Consider the following 21,893-nt stretch of genomic DNA (forward strand, 5'->3'; position numbering starts at 1 on the left):
GTTCTGGATTGGCTTAAGCTCTGACAGAAGTCTTGTTGACTGGTTAAGGGCTTGTCTCTCAATAATGCACATCAGTGTTGTTAGAGATCTCATGCACCTGCGCAAAGCTCTTCACACAGTTCTGAGCAAAGATGTGCACTCACACCTGTCAGAGGTGCACACCTGTGTGAGCACTTCATAAGAGTAACGGATGAGATTCCTAATCAGGGTGAGTTTAAAATACATTCTGCTAATTTACATTTACAAATGTTTATAGTTTGCCTTGCTCATTTCTCAGTAAGTGTGATTAGTTTTATGTAAATCTGCATATTTTAGACATTAATTTTTAGCATATTAAAGATTTGCAACAATAAAACGATACAATACAAATATGTTCATTAGTAATATTTTTTTGCAATTACATGGATTCATTGTATGTTATCTGTTTTAAGTAGGCTAGTTTGTGGGTAAACAAAATAAATTGCTATCACTTTACAATAAAGTTGTATTTGTTACTATACTTAACTAATATTAAGATTAACTAGCAATACATAATAATTTTCAGCAATTATTAATCTTGGTTAATGTTAATTTTAACATATGCTAACACATTCTTGAAATTAAAAGTTGTATATGATAACATTAGTCAATGCATTATGAACTAACATGAACTAACAATGAACAATTTATTTTCATAAATTAATATTAACCAAGATTAATAAACTCTGTAAAATCAGCACTCATTGTTAGTTCATGACACATGAACCAGAGTATTTTATATGTAAGAGGTGTGCAAGCGTTATTTCTAAGGTCAGAGACACTATATTAATGGTGTGCAAATACCTTTTATGTATATACAACACGTATACAGCTTTCATTAATAACATTAATAAAGATTATTAAAATGTAACAGATTAGCCAATGCACATTAAAATAGATGGAAGTTTAATTATACTTTGATTCTTATATTTTCATATGTATGCATATTTGAATGCACATGAACAGTAGAGCATTTTATTTATGTTTTTTTTTTTTGTTTGTTTGTTTGTTTTACTGTATGTAGTTACGTAGGAAAAATTATAATAACATGTTACATATGCATGCAATGCAATACAGTTTTTCTGATGCTTTATTCTGTATGGCATCATCTCAACATTCCCTCAGCCATTTAACCCAGTGTATTAGGGCCACATGCCCATGTTTTTCTGTGTGAGACAGTCACACACATGCAGCCCACACATAAAGTTATTAACCCCAGATTCCCCTAGAAAGAAGTGGCCATTTGATTGAAACATGGAGCTAATGGGATCCACCCAAATGGCCACTTATGCACGGCCCAAAACCAGCCATTTCCTGCCGGCAATTTCCATCACCAGTTATAGGAGCCACCAGCCCGCCCTGACTTACAACCAAAATTCAAACATGCCCAGGAGAACTAATTCTTACTTCAGAAGTGGCAGTGCTATCCCGACTGTAGCAGGCCTTCAAAGCGACAACCTGGACCTGGTCCGGGCCAAGACCATGTTCTACCCCTCAAATAGGACAGCTCTTAGTACACGCTACATGCCAGATGACTGGTACAAGTCCAACCAGAGTAACTACAGGGAGTCTGAGTCGTCCCGGAATAGTGCAGAAAGGCTTCGGATGGACACAATCCGGCTGATCCAGGATAAGGACCAGCTGACCCGCAGAACTCAGGAGACCACCAGCAAGAACATTGGAGAGAGGCTAAATGACATCAGCTTCTGGAGATCTGAGCTCAATCATGAGATAGACAACATGGTGACAGAGATAGCAGCACTGACAGAGGTTAAAAGGAGGCTTGAAAGAGCACTCGCTGAGACCGAGGGGCCACTCCAGGTCAGTGTGTGTGGCAGAAGTGTTGTTGAATTAGACGTTGGTGTGCAATCAAATAAGGATGGGCTCCTCATTGTTAAAGGGGACATACTGTACTCTATTTTAGTTCACCCAAAATTAAAATTCTGTCATCATTTACTCAACCTTCATATTGCTCAAAACATGCATGACTTTCTTCCGTGGAACAAAAGAGGAGAAATTTTGAAGAACGCCAATGCAGCTCTTTTTCCGTACAATGAAAGTAAATGGTGACTGAGTCTGTCAGTCGCTAACAATCTCCGTAAAGGAATATTCCGGGATCAATTCAAGTTAAGCTCAACTGACAGCATTTGTGGCATAATGTTGGTTACCATAAAAATGTATTTCGACTTGTCCCTCCTTTCCTTTAAAAATAAAAATTGGGGTTACAGTGAGGAATTTATAATTGAAGTGAATGGGGCCAATAACCAAACTTTAAAAAAAAAAAAACTCACTGTTTCTAAGGTATTGCCACAAGACATAAACTATATGTGTATTAACATGATTTTAGTGTGATAAATTCGAGTACTAATCTTTTCTGTGTATTTTTTTATTTTTTTTTTATTGTACAGCTTCATGGCCATGTCAATGTAACGTCGAAAACCCTAAAATGACAAAACAAATTATGTTTCAAACAATTTTACAGCTCAGGTAATACACAAGTTTTAACAGAAAAAAAAAACCAAAACAATGTAAGTGCAATTATAAAATTATAAGCTCCACATTTCTGCTATCAAACTTGCAAAAATTGGCCCCATTCACTTCCATTTTAAGTGCCTCACATTAACCTCTTTTTTTTTTTTTCTTTCAAAGAAATAAACATTATGCCACAAATGCTGTCAGTTGAGCTTAACTTCTTTGAACCCGGAATATTCCTTTAAATCTCCTTTTGCATTCCATGGAAAAAATAAAGTCAGTTTGGAACAACATTGGGGTGACTAAATGATGAAATAATTACACATTTTGGGTGAACTATCCCTTTAATATTTTCCTTTGAGGTCCACTTATGATGCTTGTAAAGTTTTGTTTTGTGCCAACAAAATACTTTAGTATTTAATTAACATTTTCCATTCTGTCTTTGACTTAGAATCAAATGGGTTGCTTTTTTCTTTCTTTTTTTTCTTTTTTTTTTTCTTTTTTTTTCTCAGCTAGGTACCAAATTTGGGTCACAGTGATCTAGTTAAAGCACCAGTAACTAGAAAAGCCCACAGCAGAGTGTCAGGTGACTCACTGTTAGAAACCACTTGGTAACAGAACCTAGTAGGGTGTAAGATATACACTCTCAATCACACTAACCTCAAAGTACAATAGATCTACCCAATAACAGTTACATCAAGGGACTGTTTCCATAGAGACCACACAAACATGGTGACTAGTGTCTTGGATGAGTTTCAAGTGTAGTAACACCATCATCTGGCAGGAAACAAGACATTTCCATGGTGATACATTTGCTTACTAGTACTTCCACTGTCACAATTTGTTGAGTCAGGGAGTGTTCTTTATAATAAAGCACCTGTCACATTATAACACCATGATGTCATACACCATGTGGCCATCATTAAAACTCTCCCAGTTTGCTAAATGTTGCTTTGCAGCCATATTTACATCTGTTCCAAAAATTGTAGAATACAATACAATACAATACAATACAGTACATATCTATCATCTATCTATGGCCAAATGGAGTTTTATACCTCCATTTTCAGTTTCTTAAGGTATTTTTTCCGAAGTATACAGTAATGTAGAGCATTTTCAAAATGAAATACAGCTTGAGTGTGGATGAGAAGCGTAAACTTAGCAAAATCAACGCATTTTCAAATTAAATTGAAAATGTGATTGTGGCCCAAATATATTTTCTTACTCTTTTCCCTTTTCAGGTGTCTCAGGAATGTTTGTTCCACCGAGAGAAACGGATGTCTATTGACCTTGTACATGATGATGTAGAGAGAGATCTAATTAAGGTAAAGACACCTGAGCCTTAATGTAAACACTAAGTCTTAGTGTTAAAGGAATAGTTCACCCAAACATGAAAATTGTGTCATCATTTTCTCAGCCTCATGTTGTTCCAAACTCCTTTGACTTACTTTCTCCCTTAGAACACAAATGGAGATGCTAGGCAATCTGTTAGCCTCAGTCACCATTCACTGTCATTGCGTCTTTTTTTTTTTTCCATACAATAAAAGTGAATGGTGACAGAGGCTTTCATTCTGCCTTTTTGTGTTCCATTGAAAAATGCAAAAAAAAAAAAAAAAAAAAAAAAACATGGTTAAATAAATGATGACTGTTTATTTTGAGGGTGAACTAACCCTTTAAAACCTACAATCTCAAAACAACAGCACTTATAGTGATGGTGACTGGATAAATTATTTTTTACGGGGCTTTTTGTCAAATTGGTCTCTCTTAAGTATTTTGCATAAATTCAGTAAGTAAATAACACATTTTATTACATAAACCAATAGCATAATTAAGTCAGTAAGTCCTTTTGTATCATTTTTGCAGGAGGTAGAGGTGATTAAGTCATGTCAGGAGAGAATGAGACGACATTTAGGCCAAGCCATTGCTCAACTAGCGTGAGTCTTCCAGAACAACCTTAAACAAATGTATTTTTTACAAGTTTGCTTCAATATGGTCCATTTTGTATTCATCTGTTTCGTTTAGAAGAATTTAAAGTTTGATGAATAATCAAGACATCTTTGAAACACAATGCATATTGTGGTTATATTCATTCTGAATGGTTTGTGGACACCTGCTGTGTGTTGTGTGTACTTCCTCAGGTCGAATCGTGCAGCACAGCACGAGCTAGAGAGAGACTTGAGTGATAAGGTCACAGCACAGAGAATTGACAACAGGTGTCAGCATCTCAGGAACACCTCTGACAGTATCAGCTACTACAGAGGAATCGATCGCCTGGACCCCTCGTGAGTGTAGTGGACAGTTATTGTGTTTACAATGCTTGAAACAGATTTTCTTTGCTGCTGTACCTTTAAGAAAATTAGATTCCTCATGATGTGAATGACCCCTTTAAGAAACAATAATTAAATGTTTTTAATTCTGAGATTGAAGGAATTATACTTTTCTCTTTATGGCTTTATCAGTATCAGTCTTCCAGACTCCTGGTCGAAATTCACTGATGACAACATCGTACATTCACAGAGCGAACGCACAAACTCTCACAAACTCAGGGATGAGATTGAGATTCTGCTCAACGCCACTTCAAATGAGATGTGGAACCAGTTTAACACAGTAAATGTGTCCTTCACCAACCGTATCTCTGAGACAGCAGATGCCAAGAACAATCTACAGACTCATCTGGCAAAGGTAAACACAGGATACTAAAATCAGTTAAAAAAAGTCAAATAAAGTGAAAATTGGCTCCTCATAAGTCAAGTTCCCATTTATTAGTGTGTATTGTACCTCATATATGCTGCTTTAGGTTGAATATTAGATTACCTAGGATTGGGGATGTTAACAAAAAACAACAACAAAAAAAAAAAACAATTCCATCTAGTGGGATCACTTAGAATTGTACATTTAGTCACAAAGTACCATGGAAGCTTATATAATCTACAGGATGTACAGTGTTCATTGCACATAGAATTCTTTCAAAAGATTAAGACATTTTTACTAGCTCATAGAAAAGAAAAGAAAAAGACAAGATGAAAAGAAAAACAAAAGAAAAGAGTCCTCTATCATCTTGTGAAAGAGATTAGGCCTTCTCACTGCTCCAAATAAATTTACTGCTCAATATTTGTGTTTAAAAAGCACCCAAAATCATTTCTTGCCTGCATGTGCACGTAATAAAGATCTAGATGGGAAGCCACTAAACACTGGAGTCTATTGTTAAGAAAGTTAATGAAGTGCATAAAGAGGCTCTCTGTCAGCTGTCCATAAGGTTTAAGCCATTGGTAGCTGTTATCAGAAGCATGAGGTAACCAGTAAAGAGCCTTCATTAGAGATGGTGATTCGTCAAAATTAAATAACATCAAAATGTGTTGGGGTTAACGAGGGAGGGAAGGTAGTGCTGAGCTCTCTTTCACAGTGTTGTGATACTAGAGATGTTAACTGTATACACTTGATCCTGTGTATTATTATATATATATGGAAGATATAGACCTACTACTATGGAAACTATAAAGCCCTTTCAGATCCTTCATACTGTACATCTACCAGTCTAATGGAGTATAAGAACTAATCTAACATTTGTATCTAACATCTAACATTCTCATTTAACATCCCCAACTAACATCTTTAAACATAATGTTTTATAAAAGATAGCTCTTTTGCCTGTCATACAATAAAAAATAAAAAATAAAAATAAAGTTTACATTGAAATCGAAGGCAGTTTTTTGTGTGGATTTTTGTCCATGTCCATTAGCCTTGAGGCCATCTACTTGTATATGCGAGTGAATGTCTAAAATTGGACAAAACTCATTAAATGTACTATTTTAAATTTACAGTCTTTGTTTTCTGGGATAACAGACCAAAAATATTGTACACATACAAGATAATATGACAAGGGGCAAGCGTTATATAAAAATGTTTGACCAATAAAATGCTTTATTGATTGAGAATGTCTCCTCCCCCAAATGTGACTTGCAAAAGCAAGTCTGTGACATAAACCAATGGCTATTTTTTAAAAAGGACAGTCCCTTCAACATGTCCTGCTCCAACATTCTGTTTCAGTAGAAAATGCACCAACTCAGTAAAGAAAATTGCATTCGTCAAACTATTTCATGGGGACCTTAAGTATTTTTTACCCCACAACTGGATCACAGCTGAACTATTTGTAACTTTGAGAAGGCTCAAGAAGTCTCTAATGACACTGTCATTTGTTCATTCATCTCCCTCTCTCTCTCTCTCTCTCTCTCTCTCTCTCTCTCTCTCTCTCTCTTTCCTATTCCTTTAGACATTTCAAGAAATCTTCCAGACTGAAATGCTGATTGAAGCTCTGAAAAAGACGATCAGAGACAAAAAGAACCCGCTTAAAGTGGCCCAGACTCGCCTGGAAGAAAGAACTCGCAGACCCAACATTGAGCTCTGCAGGGACAACCCTCACCACAGGTAACAGCCCTGCTGAAAAGACCAGCATAGCTGCTTAAAATATTGTCTTCTGGGTGCTGGTTCTCACCAGGCTTCCTAACTAGCTTGACCAGCAAGGATAACCAGAAAGACCATGCTACGTAAAGATTTGCTGGTGAACTTCTTACATTGAACCATCAGCAGCAGACCAGCATTAAAGAGTTAGTTCACCCCAAAATGAAAATTCTCTCATTATTTACTCAGCCTCATGCCATCTAAGATGTGTATGACTTAAGTTCTTCTGCGGAACACAAATGAAGATTTTTGGAAGAATGTCTCAGCTCGGTAGGTCCATACAATGCAAGTGAATGGTGGCCTGGCCTTTGAAGCCAAACCCTAAAGCCAACTGGATCGCTACAGAAGACATTGATTAAACCACTGGAGTCTTCTGGATTACCTATATGCATACTTCATCTCCTTTTTGGAGCTTCAAAGGCCTGGCCACCATTAACTTGCATTGTATGGACCAACAGAGCTGAGATATTCTTCCAAAAATCTGTTCTGCAGAAGAAATTAAGTCATACACATCTTAGATGGCATTAAAGCATGAAAATTGATGCTGAGCTAAGCAAAGAGCCTTTCAGGAACTAAGGTCACATAAAATAAATGACAAAATGTGTGTTTATTGTCATGGAGGAGTAGAAATGGGGTTAGGACAAAATCAAGGGTACAGTTGTATTAATCTCACTTTTCTCCATGTTCTTCCCTCACTCTATATTTTAGGTTAATTACTGAGGTAAGGGAGATTGAAGTCACCATTCATAAGTTGAGAGAGAGGTTGATAGAGGCAGAGAACACTCTTCAGAACCTGGTAAAGACGAAAGTGACTCTGGAGCATGACTTGTCAATCAAAGCCAACTCTCTGTTCCTGGATCAGCAGAAATGCATGAGCTTGAGGAAGAGCTTTCCAAGCACGCCCCGACTGGTCGGTTACACATAGTTACACCCAATCTAGCAGATGCTTAACCATGGCCCGCTTGGCAGACCCAAATCCAAACTTTGACGTTTAAAAGAGATGGAACTGCTTGACAGATTCTTCTTCTCTTTATATAAGTGGAATGGCACCTCTCACCTCACCGTTATTGTCTCACTCACCTCTATCTGTTAGTTTAAGTACACAATATTGTTTGTAAGAACTGATTGTCTCTTGTTCTTTGAATGTCTGGACACAAAAATTAATAATCCCTGCTTGTGAAGTAACTTTTATCAATTCAGCACAATGAACTGTAATCAGTCCCTAATGTAAGATTATAAACCAGGTTAAACACACATGCCCAACATTGTAAGTTAGTATTAGTGCTCGATTAAAACTATGAGAAAAATCACACACACATAAATAAAAAAATAATGAATCTGACGAAGAGCATTGAACTCGAATCATCACATATGCATTGAGACAAGAATTAAAGTATTTTTGGGTGGATTTTTGGTGATTTTCTAAATTCAGCCCTGTTATGCTTGAAAATGAATTATACTCCCAGAATAAGCTTTGTTTTGCATGCATTTCATCAATGGCACTTTGAGTTTATTCCAGCTTTGTGTAAGAATGCTCCTTGACACTTAGATGTGAAGTTTGTGAGGTGTCTGTAAATGTATACGATGCCCCCGGCATGCGACCTTAAGTATGGATGTTAATGAAAGTGAAGTTTATCAGTTTTAGAAAGTGATATGCATAAGGAATAAAATATAAAAAAAATAACTAAGAAAAGAAAGAAAGCTTTTTAAGCAACTGTTATGATTGATTGAAATAAATCATTAGTTAAGAAAAATATCAATGTGGTAAAATACTCTAAACAAAGAATATATTATTGCATAAAAAAGACTTTTGATTATTTATAATACTTTACAGTCATGTAAAGTTTTTTTTTTTTTTTTTTATTCATATCAGTAGTTACACAAACATTAAGATGATCATAAATGCAAAGTTCAGTTTACTTGTGATCTCAACTGCTCCAGACATCTGTTGAACTGAGATTGTTAACCAACTTGATCCTTTCCCACTTCCTACCAAAGTGTGATGTGATTCTGACAGTTTAGAGACAGGAACCACACCACCTTGCTTTTGTTTGTTTAGTTCAGAGTTCTACTTCAGGACTGTCATTGATAAATAAAGTGGTCTTGACTCAACACTTCCCTGAGTATACTACAGCACAGATGAGCACACCATAGTCTTATGAAATACAAACCTACTTCAGAAACAGATGTCACATACAAGCAGGCTCAGGGTAAAGTATGCACAGCATCTGGGTTTGTTGATTCAGAAGGAGAACGTGTTTGCCCTAACAAACAACATGCTGGTGCTCTGCTCAAACACACACTTGAAACTCCCTGGATAAGTTCAAGTTTGCTCTGTAGGTAACATGTTTTACAAGATACACTTGAGATAAAATGGGTGTCATGGCTCTCTAAGAATAGTGAGCTCTGTTCCTATATAAAAAGATGACAAAACAGTACTTATTAGAAAAGTATCCACAAGAACTGAGGTGCAATATATCTAAATATAACCACACAGAGGAAAAAAAGTATTGCTCAGAGGTAACTCTTTCATAGCTTAAGAGACATAATGGAGATCTCAGGTGGGTCTTTCCTTGTCAACTCAACCAAAAGGTCCCTGGCTCAATTTATATATATATATATATATATATATATATATATATATATATATATATATACAGAATATAGGGGGGATCAAAATGTCAATTTTTGCCTATAATTTGTGCAGTAAAACTACATAACCTTAGTAACGTGGCAGTGTCATTATTCTATTTTTACTCAGAGACAGGTAGGTCGATCAATAAAATCTGTTGACTTCAAAAATGGAAAAAATAAAATAAATAAATAAAATAAAATAATAATTAATTAAATACATAAACAAAAATGTTGTGTTGTTTTTCCAAAGTTGGAGTGCCTATAACTCCAGGAATATTAAATATATCTTAATATCCTTTTAGATTCTGGTTCAGAACAAAATAAATATTTTGTATCTTCATTTTTAAGGCCCTGTAGGCCTTATTTGCAGCAGCACCATCCTTTGAAGGGAATGGCAATGAGGCTGTGAGGGATAGACTTACAGTCTCTTCGTTGGTCTGTACTGCAGTTTCAAATGTTTTTGGATCGTTCCGCAGACAAAACATTGTAAAAATATCTTTCCAAGAACATTCAATAGGCAAAAAACTCCAGACAACATGAGCTGAGGAAAATCTGATGGGATCTAGGAACTTTATACAGCTTTATACCATGTGAGCCATTACACAGATGGTATGTTTATCCCTTGGTTTCATTCCTTTTAAAAATCAAAGATGGTGCTACTGTAAATAAGGTATATAAGGATAAATCCCAGAGATATGGGTCTCTCAGTGTGGCTTGACCTGTAAATTGTTACATTTTACCCATTTTCAAAGGTTGAAAAGCAAATGTGGGTCACATGGTATGAAGCTAGCTTTTCTTGTCCAACAAAACAAAGGTTTGAAGTACAAATAATGTTGAAACTAGAAAAGGCACCTTTTATCATTCACATAAGAGGAATCCTGTGAGATTACTGGGATGTTTTTTGGTTTGTTTGGTTTTTTTTAGAACGAGAATATTCTAAGAAGCAGAAGATGTCAGTAAACGTCTCCAATAGATCTCTGATTGATAAAAAAATATTTAATTTGTGATTTCTTTCTTTCCAAAGGGTATTGCCTAGAATGCAGAGGTGGCTCATTCAAAAATCATCAAAGCTCTTGTTTTGCATTGTTTTTTTTATTGTATTTATTTTTTTTATTACTGTGACATAAATTAAAGTTGTGAGCAAATATTTAACAACACACCTACTGGTCAGTTTCTAGGTTGCATAAGTCATAAAGTTGGTGCTTTTATCTAAAGCAACTTGCAATAAACATTTTACAGAGACTTGTCATTTTTGAGCAACCTAAGGTTTGGATTTCTTGCTCAAGAAGCTTGAGACTTTAACCTTGGTTACCAGCTAACATCTAATACAAGCTAACACCCAACCACAAATCTGACATTCCTAATTATCTCAGGGAGTGTCTGTTCTCTGTTCTTCTTGTTCATTGTCAAAAAAAGTAGTGTACCAAGTAAATATTGAAGTCTCAAGCTTTCGCTCCACTTCGGGTATGTTATCATACCCATTCTTCCTGCCTGTCTTGAGTACACAGTGGTCCTTAGAATTTAAAATGTTTGGTCTTGTAGACTGAGAGGCAGAGTACTGACATCAACATATCTGAGTACAGTATCTGAGAGCTTCTGGCTTAATCGCCACTCCTACTCAAACCTGACCTTTGAAATATTGCAGGAATGTCGTGCTTAAGACAAATAAGACTCTGTTTGATCGGATATTGACATGAGAGGGAGATTTTAGAAATCTTATAATATATGTGATTTACGGTGGAAGGGACTGGCTATTGTCTCACAGATAACATTGTTTGCATTCTGGGATTTATGGAATCTTTATGCAGAATTATGGCAAGCTATGAAGGTCATAAAACCTGATGGCCAATTTTCAGCTCAGAATCATTCACCACATTTACTGCACATCTGAAGTGTGGTTCTAAGGGTATCCAGCAAAGAAAACATACAGACGAAACATCTGAGCAGGCCCTGCCAACCCATGAGAGTCATCCTGTGTCCAGTTGTCCCATGGTACTCTTTTGACTCATTTTACACACTGTCAAAACACCACTTTAGACCATGGTATCTGCCAACAGTACAGTGTAGTTATATTCGTGAAAGTGTGGTTCAAAAACAGCTGGACACTGGAGAAAAAACTTTGAATTAAACAGGGGTTGGCACTGAAATCTTTCACTTTATACAATTTAAAAGCTTGAGAGAGTCACACAGGTCAATAAAAATGCCAAATGTGTGTGTGTGTGTGTGTGTGTGTGTGTGTTTGAATTTACCTTCAACCTTTCAAAGTCATACTGAGACTACAATGATCCCAGTGACAACACTGTAATGTTGTACACTTCTGCATCAGTCTACTGCATGTGAAACCTCAGAAGCAGTACCTCAATAGCTACAGCCGTTTAAGCAGAGTTGACAGAAGTTGTTCATGCTTGTGTTCTATTAAAAAATATATATTTTATGTAATTAAAGGAATATTCTGGAACAATACATGTTAAGCTTAACCGACAGCATTTTTAGCCACAAAAAAAATAAATAAAAAAAAAAAACATTCTGACTCGTCCCTCCTTTTCTTTAAAAAACAAAAATCAAGGTTTCAGTGAGGCACTTATAATGGAAGTAAATGGGGCAAATTGTTGGAGGGTTTGAAGGCAGAAATGTGAAGCTTATAATTTAATAAGAGCACTTACATAAGTTCTTCTGTTAAATCTAGCTAATTATTTGAGATCCAAAGTTGTTTATATCATAAATGTCACATGGTTTTAGGTTATTACGGTTTACAGCATTACATTGCCATGGCAACAAATCTGTAAAAATGGATATACATTTACATCGAAAAGGTTAGTAAGTGATTTTATCACATCTTGTGGCTACACTTTCTAAACAATGAGTATTTTAACTTTAATGGATTGGCCCCTTTCACTTGCATTGTAAGCTAGATTTTTGCAAGTCGAAATTCATTTTTGTGGTATTCACATTATGCTACAAATGCTTTCGATTGAGCTTAATTTCTGTTGAACCTGAAATCTTCCTTTAATGACAGAAAACCTGGCAGGATGCGTCAAACAGTGCCATTTTGGAGTAGAACACGATCATGAATAACATCTGTGAACTCTGCTTAAATGTCATAAAAAAAGAGTATCTCCTTTTGCTTCACAGAAGAAAAATATACTGAAAAAAAGCACTCTTAATCAGTATTTTTGTCTTGTTGTCCAGTAAAAAATATACTGGAATACACTATACAATGTACAACATTTAAAAAAATTTTTTTTTTATTGTAACACCGGAGTGATGAGGAGGAGGGCGTGGCTGGGTCGTGAGGGGTCACGTGCGCTGTGTCAACCAATCAGTGCGAGAGAGAGATAAACGGGAGCCGGAAACACCAGTTTGAGAGAGAGAGACTCAAGAGCTACGCGGCCACTCTATGTGTGTGTGCTTCTGTGTTTTCTGTTGTTTTAAGTTGAGTTTATGTAATTAAAGTTTATGTTGACTGTTCTACCGGTTCCTTGCCCATCCTTTACCCATTACACTGATGCCGAAACCCGGGAGGTAGGAGGGATGCGCTATCCTGGAGTCCTCGCCACTGCCGTCCACCAGGGGATGGAGAAGTTGCCGCCGGCTGCCGAGAGTTGGAGGAACCGCTGCCATCCGCCAGGGGATGGAGGAGTCATTCTGTCCACCAGGGGTTGGAGGACTAGCTGCCATCCAGCCATGTCTGAGGACCAGGCGACGGCGTGTCCAGGGACCGGCAAGCAAGTTTTCCTCTCTCTTCTCTCTCTCCCTCTCTGTGTCTCTCCCGCTCACCTTCTCCCTTCCCCTCGTCTCTCCCCAGGTTCCCAGGAGGTGGGGTGGAATGACCGGAAGGGCATCGTCTCCCCTCCAGAAATGGGGGGGGGTGGGGTAGGCCAGTTGCGCCCCAGCCTGAATCAGGCGGGGGAGGAGTGTGACGAGGAGGAGGGTGTGGCTGGGCCGTTAGAGTGCACAGCGCTGAGTCAACTAATCAGCGGGAGAGAGAGATAAAGGGGAGCCAGAGATGTCAGTTAGAGAGAGAGAGAGAGAGACACACATGGCCGCTGTTACATTATTAATATGTTGTTTTAAGTTGAGTTTATGTCATTAAATTTTACGTTGACTGTTCTGCCGGTTCCCACCTCCTCCTTGTCCATCCCTTACCTGTTACAACTGGGTTTGGATGGAATGACATAGGGTTGAGTAAATTATAACAAAATTTTCATTTTTGGGTGAGCTATTCCTTTTAGGGCAAAGGTTGCGTTCCCAGTAGTTCTATTCCCAATTCATATCAAACCTCTTTTCTGTCCATTCCAGAAAACAGTTCAGAGCCTGCTCATTCTGAAACAGCTGCTACCATTGTTTCTTTCACATTACTGAGCTCTAAAAATCTCTCACCATTACATAATTAGAGTTACTGACAGAGGAGACATTCTCCTGTTCCACCTTCATCCTATCTCACTCTCTCTCTCCTTCACATCTATGTCAAGACTACAAAGCTGAAGTCTAAACTTTAGCTGGGGACGTGCGTGCTATCCTCTCCTCAGCAAAACATACGATTCAGTGGACACAAAAATAAATGACCTTAGCCCTCTACTCTTAACCCTCTCCTTCGAGAATGTACTCTGGAATCTTCACTACAGTCCTGACATATCAAAGCTTTATTTTTAACCACCAAACAGCAAGCAAAGTCTTTGGAGTGGAAGGTGGAACTTTGTTACTCTATAACCATGCGCTGCACAGACAAGTTTTGATGTTGCACACTGTCTCCGTTTTCATTTCAATGTCTACCTCTAAACGTGTTTACATATGTGTCTTCAATGGGGGAATATGGTGGTGGATTACTCGACTGACCTCCCCCCTCCACACACACAACCCCCCACCCCACACCCCACAAGCCTCGGTAAGCCCATGTGTTAATGCATCCTCGTGTATATGGAAATAATTCAAAGCACCATGGTATTATCATCTCATTCGTGTGAATCTGCTTTAGAATAATATGTACTGTGTATAGTGCTATTGAAAAACATTGAAATGGATACCATCACTGTAACAAGATACCAGCACTGTCCTTTTTCATAAGTGTGATTAGGGTGAAATGTACAGTTTCTTGTCTTAACTGTCATAACTATCTATTTAACTTTTTACCAAGTGACACAGTGGCGCCACTGTATGACATAATGTAATACATTTCAGGTGCATTTTTATAATCGTAATATCCTCTGAGTGCAGGATTGAACTACTGAATGTCTGAGTCAGGAAATTGTTCACATTCTCCAACAACATGGCTATACCATGGAAATTTAAGGCAGAGAGAGAGAAAGAGAGACAAAAATAGAACGTTCCTTGACATGTTCACATGGTTTGCCCTCTAACCAAAATATGATTGGCCTGTGCGTTGCATTCATAGTTGCATTCATATAAAACAGGAAATCTGACAGAAACAAGATATGTGAACCCAGCAGTCTTATTCAATGTGCAGTTAGACCACAGCACAACGGGTAGAAGGGGAATCCCTAATCAGAGCCACTCCTGATTGCGTAACCTCATCCACATTCAAAAACTAACACAGCATAGCCTAATGCAATAGGAAACTATCCATACTCCAGTGTAGAGTAGAAGCTCAGTTGGCAGAAGACAAGAGTCTAGTAGAGCCAAGAGTCTACAGACCACACAAAAACTGTCTGCTTGAAGTCTGAGGGCTGATCGATCTGTTATTCTCTTTATATAAACATTGTATTAGTCTCAGCCTCAGACAGCCCACGGACTGTGTCACAGTCAGTTACTTTCTGATACAAAAATAAAAAAATAAAAAAAATAAATAAATGGCAAGCACTAGCTGAAATCAAGTTTTATTCAGATTGGTTGGTGCTACACAACAGTTCTTGGCCAGAATAAACTGCAAACTGGACCACACTTTGTGCTGATTGTGAAAAGTCTAGCTATGTGAGACTACCATTGTAGAGGAAAACCAAGATACATTTCTCGACACTGTCTTTCTCATCCTCTCTGTCTCCTGCTGAATCACGCTTGATGATTCAAGAATTCAGAATCTGCTTTTATACTGTCTGCTGGTGTTTATTTATGGCATTGTCTCCAAGGAAACCACAGGAAGTGTGACAAAACATTATAATGTGGGGAAGTGAAAGAGAGAGAGGCCAGATCAACAAATAAGTGAATATCTGTATGTCTACATGCTTTAGTGTGGGTGTGGATGTGGATGTGTGCTTATGGTGTATCATATTGTACATTGTGTAAGCGTTGGTTGTGTGTGCAGACTGCATGTGCATAATGAAAATATGATGACAGGCCTGAATGAGAATAATAGTAACCAAACATCTGGTTCTTTTTATTTTATTTTATTTTTTTAATGGGTAGCCCTTGAAAGTCCTTTAGTTACTCTCAACACTTTGGACATAAAAGATCAGTGTTGCTTTTATTCCCACAGACAAGTCGTCTGTGTTTTCTAATAACTGTGAACTTTATAAAATAAACTCAGACCTCTTTAAATGGTTTAAATGTTTCATTCATGCACTCTCTTTATTATTTATTATCAATACCCTTCATAAATGCTAATACATTTATGACAGTTTCCCTAAATCCTCATGATTCAATGACACAACCTTCTCAAGGTGTGAAGTTGATAACCCCAATGAGCTGTTCCAGAGTATGAGGATAAACTCATATGTTTCAAAACAATAAATGATTATGCTTATCAGTGGAAAAGTCCTTCAGTTTGTATATTAGATTTGTATACAGACAATCCAGCACCTTTATCATGCACATATACTTTTGTTGGTTTCCAATCTGCAGGGATTTAGAGTCAAGAAGACAAAATCACTTTACAAACCCAAACAGGTTTGATAAGTCCTTTTAAAAACCAAACACTTAGCCCACTAACTTACCCCAAACACACACTTTTTCTCTCTGACAGGGTCACACACCCCTCTCACTCAGCACTTAGGTCAGGGCTTTTCTCTCAGTGACTCACAAATATAAATCACACACTATTAATGGCTGTAGTGTGTAACATTAGAGGCTGGTCAGGTGGTGTGTGTGTGTTTGTGTTCGTGCGTGTGTGAATTCAACACTTTTACATTGACATGGATCCCATCCATCCACTCTCTTCTCAAGTCTTTTATAAACATTGGCATGTATGAGGCGATATGATGTATCAGAGCGCAAGTCAAAATTTGGAACACCCTAACAAAAACAGTGTGCATCGTGATCTACTTGCAGCATATATCAATGCAAATCCTACATTTATTGGAATTTAAGGTTTGTGACTTTAAGACCATGCTATTTGCTTTGAAGCCATCTACTGTATATGCTAGTGTACACTTTAAAGTTGACATAATTAATCTTTTGCAGAACTATACACATTTAAATTTACAGACTTTCTCTTACGGGAAAATGGACCAAAGTTATTGATTACTTCTCTTACACTTCACATTATCTTGCACTATGCAGATTTGTGTTCAATCAGATGGATCAAACCACTTCAACTTGAAAACATAAGGTCAATTGCTACTTTAAAGAATTCAAAGCCGTGCCAAATGAACTGAGAAATCACATGTGGAGAAAGGAAATTATTGTGAAAAGTTAAATAGATGGAAACAGAAGATCTTGTAGTCATGAACATGCATGAAATCAATTAAAATACTTAAGCATTTTTTCAATTTAATGTCTTTTACTTTTCCATGACTTTTAGCTTATACTGTATGAATAGCTACTATGCATTTCAGCACTCTGCACTTGATATTGCAGCTGTTTTTCACAAAATTTCCAATGAGGATCAATTAAGCATTTACATCTTTCTATTGGTGCACTCAGTAATTTCTTCCCCATTAAAAAAGTTGTACTCCTAAAGAAATACATTGTAATCATGACCACTCACATGACATTAGGACTTAAGTCATATCAGTAAACTTATAAAAGCTGTTTTATTTTACATGGGGAGGGGCGTCCTAATGAGGGCTGCCATTTTAGAATAACATGACCAGCTGAAGACTACTCTCTTAATCTTAGTTACCATCTTTTCACTCTTGCATTAAATTAATCATGGCTAATTGTGAATAGTGAATTTCAATATTGGCATATGTAACTGAAAACTATTGATTTTGAATGATGCTGCATCCACACCACTAGGTGCCAGTGTAAGTCCAAGATGACACAAACAAAACGTTACTGAGTGCACCTTTAAAGTGCACAGATTTTGTTTTTTTTCCTAGCTGCAATGCTAAGGACTCCACCACAATGGCCAGGTTCATCAATGCACCCGAAAATGTTAAAAGGACAGTTTGCTCAAAAATAAAATCGAGGACACAAGGCCCCATTTACTGTATGCTCATGTCAAGCTTGCATTCTCCATGCTTTCTATTGTGTAACTGGAACGCCAGTACATTCCATTTACCACAGGGATTATTGCTCTCTGCTTTAGTCAGTGGATGATAAGCAAGGACAACAAGCCTGATCTGAGGACTCTCACAGATATGCAATGATGTAGCATTTGGATAAGAGTTTAGTTCCCATCCAGATAGTCAATGGGCTGAACTGATTTGACCAGTAGCGGATTTAGGCATGGGCAACATGGGCAGTTTCCCAGGGCGGCATCTTGCGGGGGGTGGCACGAGGCACCCACACAGACCCCCCCCCATCAACAACTTTGGGGGCGTGTTGTGTTGAAGCGGGTTTTGCCTAAGGCGCCATACAAGCTAGAACCGCTACTGGATTCAACAATCAACCTTTGTTCAAAAACTTAAATACAAATCTGTCACAATTTATTTCTTATATTTGCTTTGTGGGTTGAAAAATTTACTTGGTAAGTCACCTACTCAAATAACATGTAAATGTTGTGGAAACCTGCATGGGTAGTCATACAAATGTAATCAACATCACTAAGAGCTTCGGACAGCACCATTGACCACTGATAGGACTGTAAAGTAGGGGCCACAAAACATGCACTCATAAAACTGACAAAGTGTCGACAGAAAGCCTTATCTGTGTGGAAAAAAAATAAAAAGACATGTATATAAAACATGTTATATTATTATTATTAAAAAAGAAGGCCCAGTTGTCCAATATCCAGACACTGATATTCCCTAATCAACCCAACATTTCGTGAACTCTATCATATCAGGAAAAACAGTCAGCACTCTTTCAGTCTCTCTCTGCTGCCCTCCCTACTTTCGATGACTTCCTATTTGATGACTGAAAAAGCGAGAGGAAGGGAGGGGAATCTCTCCTGTAGAGGAATTCTGCACATTCCAAAGGCCAGATAATGGCCATACTCATTTTCACACACAGACAGTATCAGTGAGAACCGAGAGTAAACATCCAACAAGTTTGTATCTTTTGTTCTCATGGCAACCACAAAAGAAAAAGTACACCCCTCAATAAGCCAAGAAACAAGACCCAAAGCTATTTTTGTGTATTTGTTTATGTTTACAGTCATATCTAAAAACACACGTCATCATTTGTATACTGTACAAATGCAGTCAAATACTCTGTCTGCTCTGTTTCTATAGAAACAGTCCAAAGTTCAAAGTTGAACTGCAATAATTCTGTCATAATCATGTGTCTCCAGTAATACCACACTGTAAAAAAATGTGTCAGTTAACCTAAAATGTGCTTCATGTGTTAACATTTAAAAATATATATTTATATTGTTGGTGTAACCTAAAATAGACTGTTCAAAAGTCTACATACCCTTAGTTCTTAATACTGTGTATTGCCCCCTTTAGCTTCAATGACAGCTTGCAGTCTTTTGTAATAGTTGTCTATAAGGCCCCAAATTCTTGGGTGGTATAGCTGCCTATTCGTCTTGGCAAAATGCCTCCAGATCATGCAAAGTCTTTGGTTGTCTTGCATGAACCGCACGTTTGAGATCTCCCCAGAGTGGCTCGATGATATTAAGGCCAGGAGACTGTGATGGCTACTCCAGAACCTTCACCTTTTTCTGCTGTAACCACTGGAGGGTCAACTTGGCCTTGTGCTTAGGGTCATTGTCGTGCTGTAATGTCCAAGAGTGTCCCATGCGCAGCTTTCGTGCAGAAGAATGCAAAGTGTCTGCCAGTATTTTCTGATAACATGCTACATTCATCTTGCCATCAATTTTCACAAGATTCCCCATGCCTTTAGAGCTCACACACCCCCAAAGCATCAGTGAGCCACTACTATGCTTCACAGTGGGGATGGTAATCTTTTAACTATGGTTGTGACCATAAAGCTCTATTTTGGTCTCGTCACTCCAAATTACAGTGTGCCAGAATCTGTGAGGCATGTCAAGGTGTTGTCGGGCATATTGTAACCGGGCTTTTTTGTGGCATTGGCGCAGTAAAGGCTTCTTTCTGGCAACTCGACCATGCAGCTCATTTTTGTTCAAGTATCGTCGTATTGTGCTCCTTGAAACAACCACACCGTCTTTTTCCAGAGCAGCCTGTAATTCTCCTGAGGTTACCTCTGGGTTTTTCTTTGTATCCCGAACAATTCTTCTGGCAGTTGTGGCTGAAATCTTTCTTGGTCTGCCTGACCTTGGCTTGGTATCAAGAGATCCCCGAATTTCCCACTAAGTGACTGAACAGTACTGACTGGCATTTTCAAGGCTTTGGATATCTTTTTATAACCTTTTCCATCTTTATAAATTTCTATTACCTTGATACGCAGGTCTTTTGACAGTCGACAGTGTCTAGCCTGCTCATTACATCCAAGTGAGAGCTAACAAACACATTGACTATTTAAACACAGGCACTAATTGCAATTTAAAAAGCCACAGGTGTGGGAAATTAACCTTTAATTGCCATTTAAACCTGTGTGTGTCACCTTGTGTGTCTGTAACAAGGCCAAACATTCAAGGGTATGTAAACTTTTGATCAGGGTCATTTGGGTGATTTCTGTTATCATTATGATTTAAAAAGGAGCCAAACAACTACGTGATGGTAAATGGCTTCATATGATCACTATCCTTAAATAAAAGACGAATTTTTTTGCATGATCAGTCATATTTTCAAAATCAATGCCAAAATTTCACAATTTCTGCCAGGGTATGCAAAATTTTGAGCACAACTGTATATATACAGCTCTGGAAAAAAATAAGAGACCACTGCAAAATTATCAGTTTATCTGGATTTACTATTTATAGGTATGTATCTGAGTAAAATGAAATTTTTTGTTTTATTCTATAAAGTACTGACAACATTTATCCCAAATTCCAATTAAAAATATTGCCATTTAGAGCATTTATTTGCAGAAAATGACAACTGGTCAAAATAACACAAAAAGATGCTGTGTTTTCAGACCTTGAATAATGCAAAGAAAACATATTAATTTTTAAACAACACAATACTAATATTTTAACATAGGAAGAGTTCAGAAATCAATATTTGGTGGAATAACCCTGATTTTGAATCACAGCTTTCATGTGTTTTAACATGCTCCCTATCAGTCTTTCACATTGCTGTTGGGTGTCTTTTTTTTTTTTTTTTCACTCCTGCCACAGAAATTAAAGCAGCTTTGTTTGATGGCTTGTGGCCATCCATCTTCCTCTTGATCACATTCCAGAGGTTTTCAATGAGGTTCAGGTCTGGAGATTGGGCTGGCCATGACAGGGTCTTGATCCGGTGGTCCTCCATCCACACCTTGATTGACCTGGCTGTGTGGCATGGAGCACTGTCCTACGGGAAAATCCAATCCTCAGAGTTGGGGAACATTGCCAGAGCAAAAGGAAGCAAGTTTTCTTTCAGGATAACCTTGTATGTGGCTTGATTTATGTACCCTTCACAAAGACGAATCTGCCCGATCCTAGCCTTGCTGAAGCACCCCCAGATCATCACCGATGTTAGACAGAGACCTGGAGAGGCCTTCAAGCCACTGTGTCTCGCAGTGAAGCCACGGTGTCTCGCACCCACTGTGAAATTTTGGTGGAGGATCGGTGATGATCTGGGGGTGCTTCAGCAAGCATCCATTTGGAATTTGGGAGAAATGTTGTCAGTTCTTTATAGAATAAAACAAAAATTTTCATTTTACTCAAACACATACCTAGTAAATCCAGAGAAATTGATAATTTTGCCATGGTCTCTTAATTTTTTTCAGAGCTACAGTATATATATATATATATATATATATATATATATATATATATATATATATATATATATATATAATGACTGAATCAATCTATTTTAGGTTACACCAACGAAAGATCATATCACTTTGTTAAAATACACTGTTCCTGCTAAATTTGGTATCCATGAGAACCAAACACAGCTTGTTAAGTGTGTATGACTAAGAGCCCGGTGGTTTTCCTGCGCTATTACGCACGGGTGCGCGCT

The 21,893-nt window shown here is 37.6% G+C and overlaps 1 protein-coding gene across 1 annotated transcript; it reads left to right on the plus strand.

Annotated features, from left to right (window-relative positions):
* The first annotated feature begins 978 nt into the window (after positions 1-978).
* On the plus strand, positions 979-9,060 carry LOC127426706 (tektin-3-like). The gene is made up of 7 exons (XM_051673665.1): positions 979-1,839; positions 3,732-3,815; positions 4,354-4,424; positions 4,629-4,772; positions 4,950-5,172; positions 6,761-6,915; positions 7,657-9,060. Exons 1-7 carry the CDS (start codon positions 1,273-1,275, stop codon positions 7,871-7,873), a joined length of 1,461 nt encoding a protein of 486 aa, XP_051529625.1. The 5' UTR covers positions 979-1,272; the 3' UTR covers positions 7,874-9,060.
* The last annotated feature ends 12,833 nt before the right edge of the window (positions 9,061-21,893 follow it).

This window comes from Myxocyprinus asiaticus, chromosome 36 (assembly GCF_019703515.2).
Source record: "Myxocyprinus asiaticus isolate MX2 ecotype Aquarium Trade chromosome 36, UBuf_Myxa_2, whole genome shotgun sequence".
In the NCBI taxonomy this organism is placed as follows: domain Eukaryota; kingdom Metazoa; phylum Chordata; class Actinopteri; order Cypriniformes; family Catostomidae; genus Myxocyprinus; species Myxocyprinus asiaticus.

Coding starts and splice junctions, on each gene's coding strand:
- LOC127426706 (XM_051673665.1), top strand. CDS start 1,273: ATGGAGCTAATGGGATCCACCCAAATGGCCACTTATGCACGGCCCAAA. Junction 4,425..4,628: donor CAAGCCATTGCTCAACTAGC/GTGAGTCTTCCA, acceptor GTACTTCCTCAG/GTCGAATCGTGCAGCACAGC. Junction 6,916..7,656: donor AGGGACAACCCTCACCACAG/GTAACAGCCCTG, acceptor TCTATATTTTAG/GTTAATTACTGAGGTAAGGG.